General features: G+C 62.7%; 1 protein-coding gene across 1 annotated transcript; it reads left to right on the top strand.

Annotated features, from left to right (window-relative positions):
* The first annotated feature begins 933 nt into the window (after window positions 1-933).
* Window positions 934-23,570, top strand: LOC119848861 (collagen alpha-1(I) chain-like). Its single transcript, XM_038385161.2, has 23 exons — window positions 934-1,169; window positions 5,744-6,028; window positions 7,179-7,321; window positions 9,387-9,476; window positions 10,005-10,067; window positions 10,467-10,535; window positions 11,058-11,237; window positions 11,678-12,034; window positions 13,078-13,197; window positions 13,533-13,586; window positions 14,305-14,331; window positions 14,751-14,855; window positions 15,242-15,286; window positions 15,723-15,803; window positions 15,892-15,933; window positions 16,428-16,455; window positions 17,572-17,621; window positions 18,202-18,336; window positions 19,160-19,222; window positions 20,349-20,417; window positions 20,938-21,132; window positions 21,638-21,759; window positions 22,464-23,570. Exons 2-23 carry the CDS (start codon window positions 5,848-5,850, stop codon window positions 22,654-22,656), a joined length of 2,412 nt encoding a protein of 803 aa, XP_038241089.1. The 5' UTR covers window positions 934-1,169; window positions 5,744-5,847; the 3' UTR covers window positions 22,657-23,570.
* Window positions 23,571-24,977: the final 1,407 nt, after the last annotated feature.

The raw sequence follows: 24,977 nt of genomic DNA, 5'->3' as shown, positions 1-24,977 counted from the left end.
GGTGCAGGAGCTCAGACTAGATGATCAGGATGGTCCCTTCTGACTTTACTAAGCGTACCTGAGTAAGAAGAGACATTACCATTTTAAACCTAACCAGTGTCCCATGAGTGACTTGCCACAAGATGTCAGAACATGTCAATATTAGAGCTGTGTGGGTCTAAACTTTATTTAATTTCTTTCTTTGATATAGGAATTAGATACAGTGCTCCCGTCAGAGATTTCTAAGCTGTTATCTTAAAAAAAACCCTAGAGTTTTCAGTTGCTTAAGTAGCCCCTGGAATCACGGTCAAAGTTGCCCCCCCTCCCAAAATTCTGAAATGGCACCTCTGTGGGCACGGAATTCCTTCCCCCCCATGCACAGCCCTGTTGGCCTGGCTGGAGCTGCCCCCCAAATCGAGAAGTCAAACTATCCTATGGCCCTGAGAGCCGCGAGCCCCAGTGCCCTGCACCGCAGAAGGCCTGAGTTCCCCCCTCCCGCGGCTTAAGCCCAGAGCCCACAGCCCCCCCCCATCCCTGCAGCTGAAGCCTGGATCCCGGAGACCCCCCCCCCGGGTGCTGGAATTTTTATAGCATGTTGGGTGGCCTCATGAAGAAACAGGGTGAGAGCCCCGGGCATAAGGGGCAGGGCAGAGGAGAGCCCCGGGCATCGGAAGGCGGCGGTGCCCACGGGGGAGCGCCAGGAGAGAATCATTTTGACAGCCAGGCCCCGCTGACGTGCCCGGGGGATTCCCCCGGGGGCCCCCTGGGCCGCGCTCTGATTGGCTGATTGGCTGCCGCGCTCCCTTGGCTCCGGCCGTATCAGAGCCCGCCCCGGCCAAGCGGCCCGCCCGGGCTTCCCCCGGCCACGCCCCCCGCCGGCCAATGGGAGGCCAGGCCGCTGTCAGTAAAGGCCCGCGGGCCCGGCCTGGCCGGGCAGGCAGCGGGGCCGGGGGCTGCTCCGGGCCGGGTTCTCCGGGCCGCAGGCTCCGGGGCTGCGGCTGGACAACGCCGGGAAAACCCCCTTCCCCGGCGCTACCGGCTGAAGCTGAACGAGACGCTCCCCACCCTGGGCTTCCCCGTGGAGACGGTGGCGCCCGTCCGCGACGTGCCCTTCACCCTGTGGGATGTGCGGGGCCAGGCTCGGATCAGGGGCCCTGGGGCGACACTACCACGGCCACACGGACGGGCTGGTATTGGTGGCGGGCAGCGCCGACGCCCAGCGGCTGCGGGAGGCGGGGTGGGAGCTGGGAGCCCTGCTGGCGGCTGAGGACTTGCAGGGGGTGCCCCGGTGCTGCTGGCGGACAAGCAAGACCGGCCCGGTGCCCGGTCCTGCGCGGAGCTGGCGGAGGAGCGGGGCTGCGGACCCTTGGGGACCCCCCGAGGAGCTGATCTTCCATCCTCCCTAGGCGCCCGCAGCGGCCTTGGTGTCGCCCCAAGGACGCGCCCCCAGGGAGGCCCCGGCCCGAGCCCCGTGGGAGCTGCTGAGCTTCCTCTTTCTCCCGGGGCCGCCGCGGCTCGGTAACGAGCATTCCCCGCGTTGGCCGGCCAAGGGCGCCTGGTGCGTTTTGTTCGCCGCGGCAGGAGCGCGGGTGTCCGGGGCGAAGTCCACGCTGGGGCGCTGCCCCCTCCGTCCCTCCTGCAGCGTCTGCGGGGGCCGGGCTCAGATGGGGCAGCGCCCGTGGGCCCCCGTGCGTGGCGCCGCTGGACCCCCGTGAGCTCGGTTCTGCTCAGCTGCCAGGCCCGGGACATTCAGGGCTTGCTGCAGCCGTGAGAGGCTCGCAGGGAGCCTGGGGCGGAAAGTGCGAGGGAAACGTCGGCGGCCGAAACCTCTGGTGGGGGAACTCCCCGAGCTCAGTGCAGCGGATTCCCTCGCGTGAAGCGAAGCCCCGGGGGAGGTGGCCCGGGGTGTCGCCAGGAGTTATTTTAGGGCCGCGGGCGGGGCTGGGATCCTTCCTTGGAAGCGCCCCTGCTCTCGGATCCTTTTCTCAGCCCTCGTGGGGAGTCGGTGCGCAGCTGTTCAATGCTTGTGGGGCGGGCAGCGGGGGGAGCGCGCACTAGTGGCTCTCGGATCAGCCTGTCCTTGCAATGCCACTGATCGCCAGCAGGGCTTATTGTGCCCTCGCTCTGTGCCTCAGTTTCCCCAGTTGGCAGGGCCAGTCTGTACCGACCTGCTGGGGATCACAGAGTGTTTGCAAAGGGCGCTGGGTCCCTGCGCACAGATCCAGCGAGCGTTGGGACTGTGTGAATGGGGCAGCGAGGCACAAGCCCCAGAGATGCTGGAACAAGGGACCCTCAAGAGCCCTGAACCTCTGAGCTAAGAGGGAGCCGCGTCTCTACCTCCAAATCCTGCCAGTTTCCGCGAGAGTTTCTTCAATAGCCACTAGGTGCCAGCAGCTTTCCACTTATCGTCCTGCCGCCCTGCTTCTCGTGGCCGGAGCTGGGCAGATCCTGCCCATAGGATGGAGGGGTGGGGGGCGCGGGGCCATAGTGGAGATCCAGAGCCATAGCGCAGAGCTGGGGGGCGCGGGGCCCTATTGCAGATCCGGCGGGGGGCACAGATCCGGTGCTGTAGCTCCCGGCAGGGAGAGGAGCACAAGCCCCGTCCTGCAGAGCTGCCCAGATCCCCTGGATTCGCACCTTGGCTTCCAGCTGAGTGTTCGTTTCTTCCGTCTCCCAGGCCCGGGCCGGGAGCGATGGCGCTGGGCCAGGCTCCTGGAGAGAGACGCTGCCCAGTGGCCCGTTTCTCCAGTGCTGAGGTGGGAGACTTTCCCCGGCGCTGCAGGGCCTGGGGTGGAGGAGGTTCCCGGGCGTGTTCCCTGAGTCAGCGCTGACCCCCCAGGCTCTGCGTCAGGATCTCTCTGGGCCAGGCCCTTCCCCCGTACGGAGGAGGGGGGGTCCCTGCTGGCAGACTCTGCCCCAGGCCGGTGGGCCCTGGGGGCCCTGTGCTCTGGCTGGGCGTCGATTGGCAGAGCCCTAGAGCGCTGGGCAGACCGACCTTTGGGGAGGTTGGCAGAGGGAGGCTAGTTCCCCTGGCCAGGCCAATCCCCGACGTGGGCAGCTCCCTTCCCGGGCCTGGTCACGCAGGGTGGGATTCTCCTTCACTTCCTGTCCCAAACGGGTGTGTGGGTGGGGTCCCTGCGATCTCGGACCTGCCCCTAGCTTCCCCCAGCAAACAGCTCAAAGCCCCTGTAGCCTGCGCTGATGCGGGGGAGGGACACGGAGCCAGGCCCCTGGGGGCAGCTCGCTTCGCTGTTCTCTCCCGCTGGCCCTGTGATCTGCGTCGGCACTGGCAGAATCAAAGGGCTGTTTAAAATGCTGATAGTTTCCGACCCTCATGGCTGTTAAGAAACCCAGAGCTGGGCTGAGCCTGCCACAGACTGGCTGCCAGGTCCCGCTTCCCTCCCTGAGCTGCGTGTTAGTGCGGTGCCAGGTACCTGAGACATAGCTAACCCACCCCAGAGGTGGCTGCATTTGAGGGCCGGGTGCAGCAATGCCAGGGTATAGCCACTAGGCTGCCAAACTCTGAGCGCTTCTTGGGCTGGAAGAGCCCTGATGATGTTACTATTTATCCGCAAGGAGTCATGCCAGGGCCAGCTCCAGCTCTGGGATGAAGGGCAGAGTTGGGCTAATTTTGCCCTGATTTCACCCGTGGGAGAACAGGCCAGGAAGCAGGAGAACTGGGGTGCGAAGGAAGCACCAGGAATGCCCCCATTTGCTTCAGTCCAGGCAAAGGGGTGACGAGTCCCCGGCGTCACGGTGCTGCGGGCAGGGGTCCAGCAGAAAGGACAGCAGGTTGGCCAGGCCTTAGCTGCCACCTACTGCCCCCACACCCCTCCCTCCCCACACCTGGCCATGGCCCCTGCAGCTCCCAGGGCAAGCAGGGGTCTCGGTCCCCGGGGGAGGCAGTCTCACATGTCACTCAGTGACCCCCCTGCATGGCTGCATTGGGGTGGCCTGGTTGGAGCCCCCAGCTGGGCCAAGTGGTGGCCATGAGCTGGGCAAAGCCTGGGAGGTGCCAGCCTTGAGGAGTTGACCAAACCCAAACAAACACCCGGCTGCGCAGCTCCTTATCGGCCCCCCCGGCAGCAGGGCCAGGGGGCTGTTTTGTCTGCGCGGCTGCCAAGGGAACAGAGTGTGCAGGACGGAGCCTGGTCCACCAGGCCCTGCCCCCCCTCCAGCCCCCCGCCTGGCCTGGAGGCTGATCCCCAGGGGCCCCGTTCCCTGGCTCCCACTCTCCACCCGGCTCCAGAGGAGCAGGGGACTGCACTGCGGTCTCTCTCCCACGCACCTTCAGCCCCTGCACACTTTGCGCCCAGCCCGAGACAGCTGCACCAGTGGATGCCCCCCCTTTACCCCTCTGTGCCCAGCCCCAGGATGCTCCCCACCCAGCTTGGGGCGGGGCAGAGCTCCCTGGGAGTAGAGAAGGTGGCTAGGAGCTCTGCCCACCCCTCCCCACGAGACATCAGCCGCCTCTACCCTCCGTGGCCCACCACTCGCTCGCTAAGACTCGCAGCCCACCCCCCGCCATCCCACCGCTCGCTCACTGAGATCCACGGCCCACCCCCCGCCATCCCACCGCTTGTTCCCTGACACCCACGGCCCACCCCCTGCCATCCCACCGCTTGTTCCCTGACACCCACGGCCCACCCCCTGCCATCCCACCACTCGCTCGATGAGACCCACGGCCCACCCCCTGCCATCCCACCGCTCGCTCCCTAACACCCCTGGCCCACTCCCCACCATCCCACCACTCACTCCCTGAGACCTGCAGCCCACCCCCTGCCATCCCACCGCTCGCTCGCTGAGACCCACGGCCCACCCCCTGCCATCCCACCGCTCGCTCGCTGAGACCCACGGCCCACCCCCCGCCATCCCCTCGCTCGCTCCCTAACACCGCTGGCCCACCCCCCACCACTCACTCCCTGAGACCTGCAGCCCACCCCCTGCCATCCCACCGCTCGCTCGCTGAGACCCACGGCCCACCCCCTGCCATCCCACCGCTCGCTCGCTGAGACCCACGGCCCACCCCCTGCCATCCCACCGCTCGCTCCCTAACACCCCTGTTACAAGCTCAGTTACTTGCCCTGGTCACTCTCTGCCCTTTCAGCTTCCTGCAGGGGCATGACAGGGCCATACCTAGTGTGCTGGGGAGGGCCAAGACTGGGCAAGTTTCACGCACACAGATCCGCCAGTGCCCCTCACTCCCGACCCACAGGCTGCCCTCTGCTATCCCAGCCCTGGCTGCCCCCCGCCCCGAGCTCTGCCAATGCCCCTCCCCTCCCCCGCTATCACAGCTCTGGTCGTCCCCCTGCAACTCTGCGGGTGCCCCTCAAGCCTGGTCTGTGTTTACTGCCCAGTCCCCTCTCCACCCCTGCACAGCTGGGCTGGGACCAGCTCCTTTCCTTTTGAACTGCCAAATGCCAGCTGGGGGGAGGTCACTTGTGCCCCGGCTCCATGCCCTTGTGTCCCCAAGCAGCCTCTTTGCAACATGCGGGTCGGGGTGATCTGACCTTCAGTGAGGGGCCAGCCCAGCCTTTCACACCTGCCAACGGTGCCACCTGGCAGGAGGGGGCAGCCGGAGCTGCAGCCAGGACCGATCCCGGCCAGCGCTAAGGAGGGTGCTCAGGGCCCTGCCGGCTGAGGTCCCAGGGAGGAGCCGATGCCAGGCCAGGGGCGGGTCAGAGCTGGGGGTGGGGGGGATTTGGTGTGATAACAGCGCAGGGCCAGGTGCCAAAGATTAGCCCTGAGCGCGGTGTCTCTGCAGGGAGGCACATTCCTACGCAGAGGGCAGACAGAGCAAGCCAGGCAGGGGCCACGGCACCAGTCAGCTGCCCAGCGCCCAGGGCAGCCCGCGCCCAGCATAGCGCCATGGGGACCCCCCGGGGCAGCCGTTGCCTCCACTGCCTGTGTGTCCTGCTGCTAGGGGGGGTCTGGGCTTGCCCCAGCATGGCCCAGTGGTTCTTGCTGGGCTCCCGGCTGACGACAACACCCCCGCCCACGACCACCGCTGGCCCAACATCTGCACAGCGCCCCCCAGAAGAGGGGGAAGGTAGGTGCTTGGGGTGACCCCTGGGGAGGTGGAAGGGACATCCCCCCTGCCCACCATCCGTGCACCTTACAGCACACAGGGGATGCTACAGACCAGCCATGGGGCAAAACAGGCCAGGAGCCCCGCCACCGCCACCAGCTGGTATGGGTGGGAGTGATATAGAGCAGGGGAGGGCTGGGAGCCTGGACTCCTGGGTTCTGTTCTCAGCTCTGCCACTGACTCACTGAAAAAGTCCCTTCCCTGCTCTGTGCCTCAGTTTCCCCGTGATGACATTGTGAGGCTCACTTCTTTGGGTGGGCAGTGTTGATTCTGGGGGGCCAGCTGGAGACACCCTGGGGCCTGATTCCCAAGGGACTGAGCACCCCACAGCTCCTGCTGACCTCAGCTCTTGAACCAGCCAGGTCCCCCCAAACTGCGGGCACACTGGCCGATGCTGCCCCCGGTGCCATGCATGCGAGCGTGCCGGGGCACAGAGCATGGCCGTGGGCTCCCACAGTCAGCCTGCTCCATTCCATTTGCAAGCGGGGCAAGGCACGCGTCACCGCTGCGCCACAGGGTGTGCGGGCAAAGATGAGCGGGCAGCTGGGTGGGGTGCCACAAGGAGCCTGAGCTAGTGTTTCCCTGGGACCTCCTTCTGCAGGGAGCGCTGGCTCGTGGCAGCAGGACCTTCTGTGGCATACAGCTCTGCCTGTGCCCATCCCCTGGGTCCCCCGGCACCACCAGGCCTGAGCAGTCCCACCCTGGGCAAGCGTGCTCAGTCTGACTGGCAACCAGGGTGCCCAGGCACGAGCAGAGGGGCTGAGAGCATGGCTGGCGCATGGGGAGGGATCCGGTCCCAGGGGGGACTCTCAGCCCCTCACAGCTGCTGGCCCTGGGGCTCTGGGAGTCACCCAGGCTGCTCCTGCAGCTGGGGTTGGTCCCATGGAGCCTGTCCTGACCCCCAAGTTCTGCCCCAGCCAGGACAAACACTCGCCTTTTTGCTACGAGGACATGGATCCAGGCCACGCTCTGCCCTGTCCGCCCCCTAGCCCCACACCCCGTGTCCCCGGGGGATTGAGCCAACACCCAACAGCTCCCTGCCGATGCCATGCTGCTCAGGGGGCCCTGGCACAGGCACTGCTCCCAGCTCACCTGCCCTTGGCTCTTACAGACAGGGACGCTGGCGACACAGAGCCAATGCCGAAAATCCTGCTGAGCAAACCCCCCCTGGGGCCAGCCCCCCAGAGCCAGGTGCTGGCGCTCAAGGAGGCTGCAGGGGGTGGGACGCAGGCCCCCCCGGAAACACGAGACCAGGTGTGTTGGGGGAGGTAGCAAGTGGGGAGGGTCCATGTGGGGAGAGACTGTGGGTGTGCGAGAGTGACTGTGTGTGTGGCAAACATCACATTGCTGAGTGTGTGGCGGGCATGGCGGACACGTGGGGCTGAGCAGGGAGTGGATGGGTAGGGGTGCCTTGGGGGGATGGAGTGGATGGGTGGGGGGTGCCTGGAGAGATGGGGGGATCTGTGGCGGGGAGTATTCTCACACTCTCTACAAGGCAGGGCGAGCGCTGTGGAGGGGCAGGTGAGCTTTGCCTGGCCCCCACGTGCAGATGCCCCTCGCTTTCCCCTGGGGCTGCTTTCCCGGCCTGGCTGCAGTGTGCCCGGGACAGGGCTCGGGCAGGCCAGTGAATCCCAATGCAGTGGGCAAGGCCCCAGCACATGCTGGCGCTGGAGCTGTGAACTCTGCAGGTCCCTAAGGGCTCTGTCCCGTCCCCTTCACGGGCTGGGCTGGGGCCACACTGTAGTGCCAGGAGGCAGAGTCCCAGGTCCCAAGGTTGCTCGAGCCAGCTGCACTCCAATACCCAGCCCCTGGTTGTGCCCCAATACCCAGCCACCCCCCAATACCCAGCCACCCAACCACCCCCCAATACCCAGCCACCCCGATACCCAGCCTCACCCCAATACTCAACCACACCCTGATACCCAGCCACCTAGCCACACCCCAATACCCAACCATACCCCAATACCCAGCCATCCCCAATACCCAGCAGCCCAGCTGCACCCTGATACCCAGAAACACCCCGATACCCAGCCCCCCGCGACACCCCGATACCCAGACACCCAGCCACACCCAGATACCAGCCCCCTGCTGTTCACGGAGGCTCAGTTCCCCCAGTCATGCCCCAATGCCCAGCCCCCAGCTGTGCCCTGATCCCCAGCCCGCCCCATACCAGTTAATCAGTTTCCTCTGCTCTTGTCCTTCCCCCTTATCTCAGGGCCCCGCAGGCCAGACACAATAGCCCCCCCCCCCGGCCACCCGCCCCAGGGCTCAGCAGCTCAGCCCTTTGCCAGGCGAATTGGTATTTTGCTGCTGTTTTTCTGGCTTTTGGACTGGATCTTCTGAGAACCCCCCTGAGACTCCCTTGCCTCTGCATGGGTCCCTCCCTCGCTCGGACCCCAGCCCCAAGAGCCCCGGTGGGGGTGGGAGGCGGGGGCACTGGGCTCAAGGGCTCTGTGGATTCTGCACATCACTCCCCCTGGCCAGAGAGCCCCAATGTGCAGCTCTCCCCCCTCCCAACCCGGCCCTGATGCCTCAGGGATGGGCAGCTGAAGGGCCCTCAGAAAGCTACCCCTGCACCAGAGGGGGTGGGCAAGCAGGGCGTGGAGAGGGCAGGGAGCCTGGGGACGCATGGCTCACTAGCCCTGCTAGAGCAGTGGTTCTCAGGCTATTTATCAGTGTGGGCCGCATATGCCAGGAGCTGGACCCGAGACCCCATCGCGCACGGGGCTGAGCAGCCAGAACCTGGACCCTGCTGAACGGGGCTGGGATCTGGACCTCAGACCCCACCACGCACGGTGCTGGACAACCAGAACCCAAATCCCCCCGAGCAGGGCCAGGCAGCCAGAACCCAGATTTTTATTTAGCACATAGCTGGGCCACAGCTTTGTACTAATTGGGCTACGACTCCAGAGGGAGGGAACAGGGCAGCTGTACCCACCCCCAAGCTCTTCAGCGAGTGCAGACAGATAGCGAGGGGCTGGTTGGTACCCTTGGCTCTGGTTCCCTGGCACTGGGCAGCCCCAGGCTGGGTGTCTAGGGCTGTCTAGGGGGCTTTGGCCCAGCCAGCCTCAATGGGAGGAGAGAGCACTTTACAGCTAGGGTGCAAGCAGGAAGGGAGGGGAGAGCAAAGCAGGATGGGTAAGCGTATGCAAATCAGGCAGCCAAGCCCCACTCTCCCAGCAGCTGGTGGCAACGGTAAGGGCCCAGATGGCTGCCCCATGGGGCCGGAGGAGGCAGACTGGGCTCTCCAGGGAGTGAGGAGCTGACAGGGGAATGGGGCTGGGACTGATTTTGCCACCCGTGGCCCCGTCTCTCCTAGACGTCTCCAGTCCCTGCTGCCCGCCCCCGCCCCTCCCCAGGGCTCTTCGAGGGGAGCGCGGAAGAGGAAGAGGAGTTCCTGCAGATCAAGGTAAGAGGGGGAATCTACCGCCTGGCTCTCTCTAGGAGCCGATGGTGTGGCCCTGTCCTCAGCTGGATGGACACATGGTCGCTCTCTCTCCATCCTCCCGGCCCCGCACTGCCCTGCACCCCTCCAGCCTGTCCTGTCCCAGGAACGGGCCCTTTCCAGCCAGGCAGGGCCAGCTCTGGCCCTGGGGCCTCTTCCATCACCCTACTAGGCAGCCAGGGCTCTGAGGCCTGCCAGGGCCACTGCCAACATGAGAGAGCCCGGGGGGCCTCCAGAACCGGGGTGGGATCCCCTGCAGAGGCTGGCAGCAGATGGAGACTTTTCGGTTAGGTGACTCCAGCTCACCTCTGCCACTGCCCCCCTGGGGGGCTGCTGTGGCTGGACAAGAGCAAAGGGGCGCGTGCCAGCGCGGCTGAGATGCTCTGCTCTGCCCTCCCCACCGGGCGGGCGCCTCTGCCAGCAGTGCCTCTAGGTTCAAGGGGGTGCCGTGGCGATGATGCCGACCCTCCATCTCTCTCCGCTTTCTCACAGGCAACTGCCATGGGGCCGACGCCAGCAGCGCCCACCCCCCGGGCAGCTGCCACCCTTCCCCAGGTGAGTGGTGGGAAGGGGCCCTTCCTGGCACAGCCTGCCCTGGGCTGAGCACCAGCCGCTCATGCAGGGGCAGGAGCAGAGCCGGAGCTCAAGGAGCATCCATACCAACCCTCCCCTTAATTGTCCTTCGACCGCTGTGAAGCTACCTGTGCCAGCAGCCCCCCCAGAGCCCCGCCAGGGCGGACCCCGCTGCTGCATGGGTACCCGGCCTCCTGCAGAGAGGGGAGCCGCTGCGGCTTTACCAGCAGAATGAGGGGGTTTCCAGTCCAGCCCTCCCCCCACTCCACCACCCCAGATCTCCCTTGCTCTGCCCCGTGACCCCCTGAAGCCCAACGGGGATGGGACTGGCACCGCGCCCGGTCAGCGCCCACGGCACTCAAGGCTGTTTCCATCTCCTAGGCGACTGGTAACCTCTCGCAGTGCGTCTGCCCAGCCGTCCCTGGCCCCCCTGGGCCCCCTGGCCCAAAGGTAGGAAGGAAGGGGGCTGTGGGGGGCTCTGTTCTGGGGCACAGGGATGGGGCACCCAGTGTGTTTGAGGTCCCCAGACCCTCAAGAGCTTGGCTTTGAAGCATGCTGGGTTTTCAGAGGCTCTCTGGGGCCACGCACACCCTTCCCCCTCCCCAGATTCAGGCCGTGGCTTTTTGATGGGGTGTTTGCTTACAGAACCCCCCCGTTCCATCGCTAGCCGGAGCGCAGCCAGGGGCCAGGCTGGCGTGGCTGCTGCGTGAGCAGCTCCCGCCAAGGCAGCCAGTGCCTGGCCACTAGTGGGGGACAGACCCACGCTGGGCTGCGCCCGCTCCTGCCCCTCTCTCTGGGACCAGCAGAGGAATGGGACCCCCCTGAGCGCTGGTGGTTCCTAAATGGGTTCCAACGTGGACAGAGCCGGTTCCCAGTGGTGCAGGGGGTGGGAGCTGGAGGGCGGGGGCAGCAGCACGCTGACCAGTCCCCCCAGGGGCTCAGCCCATCCACCGCGTATCTTCACCCCAACAGGGAGAAAAAGGAGAGCGGGGACCCCTGGGGGAAAGAGGCCTGCCGGGATTCTCTGGGGAGCGAGGCCAGGCGGGGAGCCCAGGGCAGCCTGGCCTCCAGGGGCCGCCCGGTCTCCCTGGGCCTCCGGGCGTGCCGGGGCTGGCAGCTGGCACCGAAGGGCCGGAGGGATCTGAGAACGAGGTGAGGGCAGGATGGGGTGTCTGGGGTTTCAGCCTGATGGGGGGGGGGCTCAGAAGTCGCTGGGGCTTGGGGAAGTGAGAGGGAGAGCAGAGACCACGTGGGACGGGAAAGCTGGGGGGCGGCCGGCTGGATCAGGGCCAAGTTATCCTTAATCTGTCTGCAAAGTCTCGGTGGGGACCGCAGTGGGACGGGAGGCCAGTGTGGGAGGTGGGGCAGAGCAGGGGCAGCAGGGGTGGAGCAGGGCAGGGGTCACGGGGGCAGGGCAGAGGCCGTGGGGGCAGGGCAGGGGCAGTAGGGGTGGAGCAGGGCTGCAGGGGCAGAGCAGTGAGGCCAGTGTGGAAGAGGACGGGGCTGCAATGGGGGCAGAGCAGGTGCAATGGGCGATGGGGAGGCTGGCACCACAGAAGCGGCTCTGCGGTATCTCTTCTCTCTCCTGCCAGCTGACAAAGCAGCCACTCATGCCCGGCGTGGCAGGGCCGCCTGGACCCCAGGGTTTGCCCGGATACCAAGGGCCTCCAGGCCCCCAAGGTTACCCAGGACATGAAGGCATCCAAGGCCCCCCTGGACCACTAGGCCGTGAAGGGCAGCAAGGACCTCCCGGCCCTCCAGGGCCACTTGGGGCCCCAGGGCCGCCGGGCTTCCAAGGCCCCCCAGGGCCTGACGGCCCCCTCGGGCTTCCAGGACTCTCAGGGCCTCCAGGAGCTCCAGGGCATGAAGGGCCCCCAGGTCCTGCGGGGCCTATGCCACCACCAGGAAACCCGGGGCCTGCCGGAGAGCCAGGATACCCCGGGCCAAAGGTAACGAACCATTCGGGCCGAGGGGGGCACAGGGTGTCACGGAGTGATGCTCTGGGACTGCTCCATACAAAGCCAGGCAGGACTCTGGGGGAGTCTCCTCTCTGGGAGCAGCCTGTCTGCAGGGCACACAGCTCCCCCGGCTCCCCCCTTCCTGGGTCTGACCTCGGAGCATTCAGCATCCTCTGCCCCTCCGTGCGCTTCCCACAGCGAGTCCACCCAGGCGGGGTCCTGGGGAAGCCAGAGAGTCCTGCCCCCAACTCCGCAGTCAGACGTGACTCTCAGCCAGCCAGTAACACAGAAGGTTTATTAGACGACAGGAACATGGTCTACACCAGAGCTTGTAGGTGCAGAGAACAGGACCCCTCAGCCGGGTCCATTTTGGGGGGCAGTGAACCAGACAACTCCATCTGCACTTCACTCCATGTCCCCAGCCAGCCCCAAACTTAAACTCTCCCCAGCCCCTCCTCCTCTGGGCTTTGTCCCTTTCTGGGCCAGGAGGGCACCTGGTTCCTTTGTTCTCCAACCCTTTAGCTCTCACCTGGCGGGGGGAAGGGCCCAGGCCATCAGTTGCCAGGAGACAGAGTGTCGGCCATTTATGTATCCTGGGCCTTTGCTCTGCAACAATTACACCCCCTTATCCCACCCCCTAGATACTTAAGAACTGCCTAGGGGAAACTGAGGCACCCCTACAGTATTCAAAGGAAACATTAAGAACAGTCCCACTTCATCACACAGAGCCATCACCAGGGCAGCATGGGAGGGCCTGGCCCAAGGCAGCAGGTGCCAAGCTGGACCCACCGTGGCAGCACTCCTCACACCAACGTGACAGTGGGTTGTCCCTGGAGAGGGGAGTGTGGTCAGGACTCCAGGGTTCTGCTCCCAGCTCCGTCACTGCAAGTAGTCATTTCCCTACTCCGTGCCTCAGTTTCCCCAGCTGTGCTACGCTGCCCTCCCCAGGCAGTGTTTGCAGAGCACTGGGTCCTGCAGACAGACCAGGGTCGTGTGTTTTTGGCTCTTTCACCCCCTGCACTGTGTCCCTTCAGGGCGAGACGGGTGATCTTGGCCAGCCCGGCCCTCCAGGCAGCCTCGGCTTGATGGGAGAGAAGGGTTCCCTAGGTCCACCCGGGCCCATGGGGCCACCAGGACCACCTGGGGAGAACAGGGTGAGCGGTCGTGAACTCGGTCGCATCTCGCCTGCCTGCCAGTGCCCGGAGCTCCCAGAGACACCCATGGGAGCATTGTTGTCGTGCCAGGCTTTGGGGGGGTCCTTGGCCCTGTGGAGGGGGCACAGGGGTTACAGTGCGGGGAGCTCACATGCTAGCAGCTGTGGCCATGAGTGGGGGATCCAGGGCGGATATGTTTCACGGGCCCTTTGTGCTCATCTAAAAGGCGAGCCGAGTTGTGTGGGGTGGGCCTGGCCCCCCCGTGCCGTCACACTGGGAGAGGGCTGTAGGAAAGGCCCAGACTGCCCCCCACAGCTGTGTTCTTCTCACTGCAGTGTGACCCCCACTCTTCAGGGCACCCCAGATGGCCTGGCCCGCCGGGTCCCAAGGTGAGTATGTATAAGTACTGGCAGACAAGGGAGAGCACCCCCTACTGAGCCCCCCTGCCTCACTCCCTGCAGCATAGCGGCCCCTAGCACCGCACCTTGGTTATCCGTACAGGTAAACCGCCTCCCCCCGCCACCCGGGTTGTTCTGAGCCGCCCCACGTGAGCTCTGGGGCACAGAGGAAAGTCCGAAAGTCCATCTTCAGAACTGCAGCACTTGGCTCCCGCACCCACCTGTGCCCCCCCAGCACGCAGCTCCCACCCTTGGCGGGAGATTTCCCAAGCATAACCCACATGTTTGGATGAGTCCGGGACAGTCCGGCCATGAGGTGTGCAAAGTCAGGCAGAGATCACTGCTGGTGCAAGAGGGACCCTGCCTCCGTCCCGACACCCCCTGTTCTGTTCCTGGCCCAGTGGTACAACCCCCAGTGCTGCTTTCCTTCCTCCGCTTTTAACCCTTCACTGGAGCTCCCTTTTGCTGTGCCCGAGAGACGTGCACGGGCTGTCAAACACTCCACTCTGGTCTAAGTGCTGGACTCCTGGCTCCAGCACCAACCCTGCCATGGGACCCCAGGCAAGCCACTCCAGCGCTCTGTGTCTCAGTTTCCCCATGTGTATGAGAGAATGGCTCCCACTTCCCAGAGGCAGTGGGGCTGAGCCAGTGGGGTCTGTGAACCCCTCTGAGAGCCGGGGCTCTGATGGGACTGTCTCCTTTTTTACAGGGTGAAAAGGGAGACCCTGGAGAGCAGGTGAGTAGCCATGGAAACACGGCGGGCAGCCAGCTGTGCCACGCACGGCCCCGGCAGCACTGGGGCTGGCATAATGCAGGCAGCCATTGGGAAAGGTTGCCCAGGGCGCTTCCACCCTGAGACCCAGCACCCGATGCTGTTCCATCCCTCCGCCAATGCCCCTTCGCCTGGACCCTCTGCAGGATAGGATCTCGCCTGAGCACTGACCGCCACGGCTGGGCCAAATCCACTGTGGGGTTGGATGGGAGCCAGACAGAGACTGGCCAACTCATTTTCCTTGTGAACTAAACCCAATTTCCAAAGCCGAGGGGCTAGTGCAGCAAGTGATAGTACCCCAGCTCCCCACATGCCTGGCCCTCACCCTCCTGTGCCCAGCAGAGATCACGGCCCCTCTCTCTTTCTCTTTGCTGGCTCACCAGGGATGCCGCAGCTGTCCCAGGGAGGCTGGGGTCCTGCCAGGCCACCCTTCCTTCCCCAGCTCCAGGGGCCCGTATGGATCCTGGGTGCCACTGACATACCAAGAGGTTTGTCCAAAGTTGTTTGCGTGTTCCGGGGAGGGCTGTCAGTGCCATGGGGCCAGGGCATGGGGACTGTCTTTGGGCAGGGAAATCTGCCTCTGCCACACTGCAGCTGGATCCCCAGCTACTGGAGCCGACCCAGCACCCCTGCCTGGCCCATCACCCCCACAACAGCCCAGCCAAGCCCCCGCAAGGCAAGGGGCATGGCATGGGCGCACCCAGCAAGTGCCACCCTTCCTGTGAGCCTGAGGCCAGGGGAGACAGACAGCCGAGCTAGGGAGCAAATGGGCTGGATGGCCAATGAGCGTCGCTATACATCCAGGCCCCCTCCCCTGACCTGCGCCCAACCCGTCCACAGGAGACTCCCCCTCTTTCTCTCTCTCCCTCTACAGAATGGCAAAGTAGAGACGGAGATTTACGGTGCAATCATCCCCCATGTGAGTTGTGGCCTGGGTCTTGTCTCCACAGCCCGAGGGACCCATGGCCTGGGACGGGCTCAGACCTTTCCTGCACTCCAGGGTCCGGCGCACCACGGACTCCGTGAGGCTGGGTGCTGCCCTGTTGTTTGCAGGAGGCCCGGGGGTGGGGTTCCTGAGGGCTCGGAGATCCTAGACCAGGCAGGAAGCGGGGCACTGAGTGGAGGAATCCAGCCGGCTGTGGAGGAGAATGAGGCAGGGTTGAAGCAGGGCTGTGAGAGAGCAGAGGGAGGGTGCCCAGTGAGCAGGGCAGGGGAAGCTCTGGGGAAAATCCAGGGGACGGTAGGGCAGGAAGATGACAGGCAGGCCCTGGTCTGGTAGCACCCTTCTCCCCGGGACATGCAGCACCAGCCCACTAACAGATCCACGGCCAATTCTGTGCTGATCTTTATTTCAGGGTCCCCCCGGCCATCCCGGAGCACCAGGCCCCCCCGGCCCACCAGGGCCTCCTGGAGCACCAGGCATCCTCTACGTCAATGTAAGGATCCCGGCCGATGGCTGGGCATGAGTTTGCGCCAGTGCTCGGTTCCCGGACTCAATGTAAACCAGCCTGTCTTTGATTTCAGAGGGTTTCTCCCATCCGCACCAAGCCGTTCTGCAAACAGCCGGTAAGACGTGGGCCTCCTGGGCCCCCTGCCGGCCTCCCCTGCTGCCCACAGCGAGATCCAGGGCAGCAGCGGGATCTTGGAGGGACTAGGGATCCCAAGTTTTTGAAGCTGCTCAGCGCCTGCCTAGGGTGCCTGGGGCAGAGGGCAGGGCTGGTTCCTGGGGCAGGCCCTTCCCCTGACCACCCTGGCTTGTGCTTTCTTGTGGCTCATGGCTCAGGCACTGTTTGGATCTGCCGCTCGTCCCCCCGTAAGCCCAGGGCCCGTTCAGCCAAGTGGGCAAATCACCCTTCGCCCCTCCTCGGGCTGGAATACCCCGCCAGGATAGCCCTCCCGCTTCCCCCCGGGAGGATGAGCTCAGGTAGCTATGGCTAGACTGGAGGAATGGCTTCTGCCCCAGCCCCTTTCCCACTCGCCATCCCAGCTGCCCTGAGATGGGCCCGTCTCGTCTGCGATGGTCTCGCGCTGATAGATCCATGTTTATTTGTTTTTTCCAGGTGGCCCACAACGCAGCTGGGATCTCAGGTAGGGACATTGTTCTTGGCATTTCAGGGGGGCCCCGGACCAGATTTCAGGCCCCGCTAGCAGAGTAATGGACTCTCCTTGGCCTCCCCACACCAGTCCCGCACTCCCCTGGCCACTGACTCCCAGGACACGTGGGCGGCACGTGAAGTGCTTCCAGGAGCCCACTGCAGAATATTTGCAGGGGAAGGTCTGTAGCTCTCTGAGCTGCCTCTGGGCTGATCCAAAGCCCTCCTGGAGTCAGTGGGTGTCTTTCCGTTGGCTCCCATGAGCTCTGCCTCAGCGTCTCGGCGATGGTGCTGCCCACGCACGGCCCCACGAGACAGCTGGGCTCACAAGCCAGGCCTTGTCCTGGTCTCACTGAGCCCAGGATAGGCATTGCCCTTGCCTGGCTGGGACCCTGCGGCCAGCTAGGAGTAGATGTTAATGAGCAATCTCTGTCATCTCCTCCTGATCTCGAGAGGTCTCCCCCTCCTTGTGATGGGCGCTGTGCCTGCAGCTGGGCAGGCCTGGGGGCCGATGGCTGCCTCACGCTGCGTGCCCATCATCTTCAGCTTCAGGGCGGCCTTGGAGTTTGCTTTGGATTGAAAAAAAATCTGGGAAATGGGGAGACCCAACCAGTGCCCCACCCCACCCCTGCCAAGGAAGAGCCAGGAAGCAGCACTTTCCTTGAGTTCTTAGCGGGCCGCTCCCCTGCGAGAAACTCGCTGGCCATACCGTGGTGTTACTGCTCAGGGCAGCAGGGCTCTAGCTCGGCTTCCCTGCCCAGTGGAGACAAGGGGTTCATTTACTCCTTGGCCCCAGGGGCCCTTGCAATGGGGCTAGAGCAGGGCTCTCGGACGGAAAGGGTCCCTCTCTGTACATACCAACCCAGATCCTGCCAGGAGGAGCCCCGGGGTGGGTAGTGGGGAGCACGGGTCTGCTCTCCCCGGCCGGCCGGAGCCTTCGCTCAGCTCTGCCGAACCCACCCGTGCAGCGGGAGCCTGAGGTTTTTCATAGGAGTGGGTGGGTGAGATTCTGTGGCCTGCGTTGCGCAGGAGGTCGGACTAGATGGTCAGAATGGTCCCTTCTGACCTTAGTATCTATGAATCTATGATGTCTCTGTCTGCTGCTCTCTAGATGCTGAGTCACCTCAGAAGGACGTGCCTGACCCCCCAGCTGACTCCAGGGTGTGTATTGGACTTTGGCATCTTGTAGCATCCCTTGTCTTCCTTCGTGGCAGTGGCTTTCCATGCCCTGAGCAGCCGGGGGCAGGGGTGGCAGAGAAAGCTAGGACTGGCCAGCGCAAATGAGGAGACTCGTCCCTAAGGGCACCTCTACCATGTCCCAGGAACGTCAATCAGCTGCAGCAAACTGCCTCAATACACCCCTCAAACCGTGTAGCAAGCATGTTGGCACACCCACATCCCGGGCATCATGGGGCTTTGAATGCATCCACTCCCTAGTGCCCAGCACCATTGGTGGGAGCTGAGGGTTTGGGTTATCTGCATGGGGGAGAAATCACTGGAGACAGTGCTGTCCCCAAGCACAGGACCCGTCCCAGGTGTCACAACCTGCTGCCACAGCCGCTGATTGTGCTGGGGGCTGCTGTGCTGGATGGATCTATGACACTCCCGGCTGTTGCCAGCTTGGGGTGGTCGAAGCGACTGATTGGTGGTGCCAGAGTGGGAATGGCCCAGCAGGGCCATGGCTAAGGGTGTTTCTGCGGTCTGGCCGTTAACCTGTAACTGCTGCTTCTCCTTCCCTCAGCATCACACCTGGGTCTTCAAGTCGAAAGAACTGATGTTCAAATCCAGCTCGTCCATCCCCGAAGGGAGTCTGGTCTACGTCAGCAATGAGAACAGCGCCTTCATCAGAACCCCGAGAGGCTGGAGCAAGCTCCTGGTATGGGACCAGCCCACCAGGAAATGCCAGACTCCAGATGGTCTGGGCTGGGGTCTCTGGATCTCTAGCAATAGCTAATGCTTGGTGTTCCCATGGCACCTTTCCTTGGGTTCCCATGGTGCCTTTCACAGGAAACTGAGGCACAGGGAGAGGAAGTGCCTTGCCCAAACTCATGCAACATGTCAGTAGCGGAGAATAGAATCCCTGACGTACAGTCCCTGAGATTTAGTATGAAATGGTCCGGTAGCAGCAAGGACAGCTCAGTGAGCTGTTCAGTGTGTTTTCGCTAATACACCTGCTTACAAGGAGCGTCCAGGAAGAAAATGAGTCAAGCCAAGTGGGAAAGGAAAAAAGATCACCAACTTCTATAGAACTTCTCCAGGTTTCGGGGGAAATTCCCAGCTGACTTCTCTCCTGCCAGGCACTAGGCTCCAAAAGGAAATGTCTGTTTTACTCAAAGATGTTCATTTTCAATGTGACTCCAGTGGAAAATGACAGGTTTCAGAGTAGCAGTCGTGTTAGTCTGTATTCGCAAAAAGAAAAGGGGTACTTGTGGCATCTTAGAGACTAACAAATTTATCAGAGCATAAGCTTTCGTGAGTTACAGCTCACTTCATCCAATGAAGTGAGCTGTAACTCACAAAAGCTTATGCTCTAATAAATTTGTTAGTCTCTAAGGTGCCACAAGTACTCCTTTTCTTTCAGTGGAAAATGGGGACAGGTTTCCCTTAAGGGAACCACATGTGAATAAAGCTACAGGACTAGATCAAGACCTAACACATCTCTCCCTCTCTCTCCCTCTCTCTCGTGTGATTTTGCTCAGCTGGAAGATTCGGATTCCATATTGGCTGGCGATGACCCTTCTGTGTCCACAGAACATCATCAGGTGAGGACTCACTCGTGACTAGTGCATCTGACCACCACCGCAGACCTGTGTCACCAGAAAGGCCATGCTCGGAGATTCAGGCTACCTGCCCTTGTCTTCACTGGGGAGTTTAGCCACCAGCATTGTCACGTGGTTGTGAACTCTGGGCGTGGACAGGGGGCACATGCAGAAGGCTCACACTAGTGCAATGGTTCTACACTAGGGTTTGCACCAGGGTCGCTGTCCCCGTGTTGAACAGGTCTTGCACACCACGGAGTCAATTATTCCCTGGAGTGGGCAGCTCCAGCTCCATTGACTCTATGGAGTGCTGTCCACATCGAGCTGCGTCCTGAGTTCCTCTTACTCCGACCCCAAGTCCTGAGTACTGACAATGCAGAAATGGGATACTTCAGCCAGCTGGCCCGGCCCGGCCTGGCAAGCTGCTTTGCTTCTCAGCGCAGCCTGCCCGGGTCCCTGCAGGGCATGCTGAGCGCGAGAAGGGCGTGGACATGCCCCGTGGCTGGGGAAATGGCTCTGCACCGCGAGCGTGGCTGGTCCAGAATTCTCACCAGATGAGAAGTGCAACAGCGGCGGGGTGGCCACTCGCCAGAGGGGTTCAGGCCAGGGAAGGAAAGCGCAGGTGGCCTTTGCACCCCTCCCTCTCCCAAGAAGGGAGATGTGGGGCCAGAAGGAGGCAAGGAATGGGAGGGCCAGCTGCCCCGCCCGGCGCTGGGGCTAAGCGCTCTTGCTCCGGGGATACAGAAGCTCAGACACTGCAGCGATGGGGGGGACAGGTAGCGCGGGAGAGGCCATACAGGGGTAGGAGCAGGAATGCAACACCGATCTCAGGGTGGGATGGGCCCCTGGGAATTCATCCATTTCAAGGCCGCAGAGGACAACTCTGACTCCCTGGTCTGCCCTGCTGTATAACACAGGCCCGAATCTCCCTCCATGGAATTCACGCTGCCATGGTAGCCTGGACAAGGGGCTGTGCTCGGCGGGGTCTGTGGAGAGCCCATTAGTTGGACCCAGTGTGAGATCCGTGGGGCCGGGCCCTTGTCTCCGCCAGGCCTGTGACGTGCTGGCACGCCCGAGTCTGCTCCAAATGGTAACGTCTCTTGAGGCTAACGCACTGAGTGTTTCCTAGGTCTCAAAGGAAGGGAGTCAAGCAGCCACCGGGATCCTGCCAACTAGCATCACCACGAGGGTGCCTTCGGTAAGTCGCGGGCTGGCCTTCCCCTTCCCCTGGGACCCGTTGGGCACCAACGAGGGATCTCTGGGACTCCTGGCTCCCCGTCCTGATGCCTAGGTCCCACCAGCAATGTGGAGGCAGCTTGTGGGAGGCGGGGTGTCACCCCAGGCTGATCCAAGCTGCAAAGGATCCCCCCGCAGCCCAGCCAGGGGCTGTGATGTAGGATCTGCAGGACAGAGCCCACTGCCTGTCCAGCCAGCAGAGCTCTGGCCCATGTGTAGTTACCATCTCCGCTTCGGGGACCGATGTGCAGCGGCACTCAGTCCGCCCCAGAGACTCAGCCTTCAGCGGTGCAATCTCTCAGCGCCTGCAGGCCTGCTCCGAGACAGTACCATTACCACGAGGTTTCATGCCCTGGGCACCCCATGTGGTTTACAGGCCCCAGAGCGTGTGACACCCTTGGGTGCTGGTGCCCTGTTGGAAGACAGAGCCGCTAGAGCTCCCCCCACCCCGCCTGCTCCCGCTAACCCCTCTGCTTTCTCAGCTCCGCCTGGTCGCGCTGAACTTCCCGCTGCCCGGCAATATGAACGGGCTCAGCGGCGCGGACCTGCAGTGCCACAGGCAATCGCAGGAGGCCCAGCTGTCCAGCACCTTCCGGGCCTTCCTGTCGTCACCCACGCAGAACCTGGTCTCCATCGTGAAAAGGACAGACAGAGCTCTGCCCGTCGTCAACCTGAAGGTGAGTAACAAAGTCGGATGGCAGCAGCGTTGTTAGGGTGAGCGGCTGCAGCTGCTGGGTCCTTCGCCCACGCCCACAGTTGGTGCTTAGGAGCCTCCAGGAAAGTGGTGAAAAACCTTTCTCAGAGAATCCCAGAAGCTAAAACCCACTGAGCCATCTGGCCCTTCCCCCACAGCAGGACCGTGCCCTATGGCCTGTTCTCCCGGGCACTGTCTAGTGTCCACTGAAAATCCTCCACAGCCAGAGCCATCTCACTGAGCCTGACCTCTCAGCCTGAATGGATCCCGGTCACGCTGAGCAGCCCGTGCCTTCCAGCTTGTTTGCAATAGAGACCAGTGCATGGATGTCCCCAGGAGTCCACCTGAACCTAGCCTGGCTCTGATCTAGAAACTTAGACCAGGGCTGGCCAATCCCTGACCCGTGAGCCTGGCTCGCTGCCTGGCCAGCCCGGTACAAGATGAAATGTCTGATCGCTCACACTCAGTCAACCTGATTCCAATGGCAGGGCCAGCTGCTGGCGAAGACCTGGAACTCCCTGTTCGGAGGTGACGGCGCCACCCGCTTCAACTCACTGCACTTTCCCATCTACACCTTCGACGGCCAGAACGTGCTGACAGATCCAAGCTGGTGAGTGCGGGAACAGGAGAGCGTAGTAGCATGTGAGCGAACTCTGCACCTGCCCGGAGCACAGCAGGGGGTGTCGCTGGGGCAGTCGCTGCGTGCGGGGAGACCTTGGTGGGGAGGGGATGATGCAAAGAGGTCATTCCTAAGGGACCCTAATTACCTGACGACCCCCACCCCCAGGTGCAGGATCCGCCCCAGGAGAGCCTTGTAGCAAAGGACCTGGGGCTGAAAGGCTTTAAACTCTTTCCTGGTAAGTGGCACTTCCAGGAGCTTTGCACAGGATATGTTGGTTGGTTATCTATGGTTATCTTTGACTCTGTTGCATGCATATGAATTAGAACCCCAGGGCCGGGACTCTGTTCCTGGGGCCTGAAGTGCCTGGGAACCAATCAGAAGGGAAGATGTTGTTGCAGTCGCCTGCCCCCACCCCCCATAACCGCTGGAGGCAAGGGAGGCTGGGGCTGGCGTCTCAGCTGGGAGGGGAGGCTGTGTGCAGTCTAAGCAGCTCAAGGGTTAACCCCAAAGCTGAACTTTTCAAAAGCAGCCACTGATTTGGGGGCCCCAGCTTGAGCCACACGCCTGGGGCCGGGTGCGCCAAGCTCCCCTTGACTTCTCCTGGAGGGTGGGCACCCAGCACCTCTGAAAATCAGGCCCTGAGTGGCTTTCTGCTGACCCTCACTGACCCCAGCCTGGCATTGTCTCTTCAGGGCTCACAGGGCAATCTGGCATGGCTCCAGCCAACGTGGGCACCGAGCCCCGAAGGAGGACTGCCAAGGGTGGCGGGCCAGCCTAGCCAAGGGCTTTGCCTCTCCCCTGACCAAGGGGAAGCTCCTGGCTGAGCAGCGCCGCGACTGCTCCGACTCCCTGATCGTCCTGTGCATGGAGATTAGCTTCCTGTAGCTGCACATGTGGTGATGCAGGCAGCTAGGGGGGCCGTGGGCTGGTGATCCCACATAGCTGGATACAACCAGGAGAGCCGACGGTCACCTGCCAGCCCTGGGCTGCTCTTGGCTCCGGAGCTATTTCACCATTATCCCCCATAGTGGAGCCAGCCTTGTACCTATAGCCAGAGGGGGCTATCCTTGACCAGGAGGGGGGTCCATATGTGTGGAATAGAGACCAATGGAGAGGCTACTGTGTGCCTTCCAAACTCAGAGCCATGCCACCGCCGAGCCATCTCCCCGAGGCATTGGATCTAGTTAGCGCTAACCACAGGGCGTCCCCGGGAGAGGGGGCCATTCCCACAAACCAGTGCCCCATTGAGGGTCCAGGCACGCACTGCAGTGAGCACTGGGGTGCAGACGAGAGCTGGGTTTCAGGGCCAGTGTTCTCTGCACTGGGGCTGACTCCGGAAGCTAAAAGCTTTTCTCCTGCCCCCAAGTAGGGGAAACCCGCCCGAAGTGGTAGCTGTGCCTCCACGCCCCCTCGTTCTGCCTCTGTCAACTCCCAGCCACTCCCCCCTCCTGCCTCTGCCAGCTTGGATTTGGGTTCCCAATGGGCAAATGCCCCCCACCCTCCAGCCCAGAGGCTCCGTCCCTAGCTCTGCTTTTACCAGCTGCTGTTCCCGAAGCACTCAGCAGAGAGATGGGGGAAGGCAGGGACTGTGTGCTGGGGTTTTCGGTGTGTATATAGATAGACAGGCCTAATGCAGCCTGTTAATAGCTATCTTTCGGCTGACCAGCATCATGGCAATGTCGGGCTCTGCTAGCTCCAGAGAGATGGGTGTCGTTCGGGACGCTCGGCGGCCATGCACTCAGCCTGTGAGTTGTGAAAATAACCGCGTGCTTTAGCTGGCAATAAACATGTTCAAAGTTTGGGGTTTGGGCTGGTATTTAAGCTCTGAGCATTTGGATTCTAATAGCGCCTACCGCTCCCAGGCAGGATACAGACAGAACCAAGAGCTGGCTGCTGCCCCAAAGGCCTTGTATATGGGGCAGATCTTCACATCTTCAGTGCCCACCACTGGAGCCAGGTTTTATCTGCTCCCTTGCCAGGTCTGTCTATGCTGCAGCCGGGAACCAACCTGGGTAGACAGACTTGCTCGAGCTCACATGTTAAAAATAGCAACGTGGACATCTGGCTCGGCCTGGAGCGTGGGCCCTAAAGCCCAGGGGGTCAGCTGGACGTGAGAGCCCGAGTGTCCACAGCACCAGCACAGCCACGCTGCTATTTTTAGCTTGGTCCCCCCCCAGCGCAAGCTGCTCTGCATGGCCTGGGAAATTTGGTCCCAGCCGCAGTGGACATGCACCTGGAAGCGCCTAGCTAAGGGCCAGGTTTTCAGAAGCGCTCCGCACCCAGCCAACTCCTGCTGCACCACCTGCACCCACGGTTCCAGGTCTGCTCGGCACGTGGGCCAACTGCAGCCGGGGATCTTCGGGAAGGCCAGAGCCTGCTTCTGAGCGCTGAGCTCTTGCAAATCTGGCCCATGGGGGCAAGAGCTCAGGTGGCTCCAACAGTCAGCCAGAAGGCTAAGCTAACGGACACAGGAGCCTTCCACACCTCTTGCTTTGCAATGATTTCCTCACAGGGGCAGGCCCCTGGCTCCGGTTGGCTTTTCAAGCCAGGCTTTCTCTTCTGCTAGAGATTTGCCACCCACAGGATCGCTTTTCCCTTTGCTCAGGCTGGGGGGGGGGTTGTTCTCTGGCCCCAGGCAGGCTTTCGTGTTATGACCCCAGTAAGCTGAAGCAGGGCTTTGTGGTCTGTGCAATGAGTTGGGGGGGGCGTGGGCTCTCCAGAAGTACCCTGACATCATGACCGCCAGGCTGGTGGGCTCAGACAAGGGATGCAGGAGAACAAAGAGCAACCGCTCCAGCCCCGGAAGGAGTCCCTGTGGGCCAAGGCTGAGGTGCTCTGGCGGGGGGCAGTGAGTGGAGTCTGCCCATGATGTGCCCCTTTTGGGGACAACCGGAGGACGTGATGCTGCTCCGTTGACCAGCAGCATAATGCAGCTTAGACTCTCCAGAATGAAAACAGGCTTGGCAGAGGTGCAGCAACCTCCAAGGCTGTGCGAAGCAAAGGATCAGCCCTCTGCAGAGCCCCGGAGGGCAGCCGCGGGCTCCTTGCCATCAGTAAACAACCCTGCCCTTGCTGTAGCATTGCCTTAAGCAGCCCTCCAGGCAGAGCAGAGGCCAGTATTGTCCTCCGCTGATCCCAACCAGCAACTGCTCCAGGAAGGCGTGAAGCCAGGAAAATAAGGCTGTCGGCAGAGGCAGAAATTACTA

Source organism: Dermochelys coriacea, chromosome 27 (genome assembly GCF_009764565.3).
Source record: "Dermochelys coriacea isolate rDerCor1 chromosome 27, rDerCor1.pri.v4, whole genome shotgun sequence".
In the NCBI taxonomy this organism is placed as follows: domain Eukaryota; kingdom Metazoa; phylum Chordata; order Testudines; family Dermochelyidae; genus Dermochelys; species Dermochelys coriacea.
This window is presented reverse-complemented; position numbering and strand designations above follow the sequence as displayed.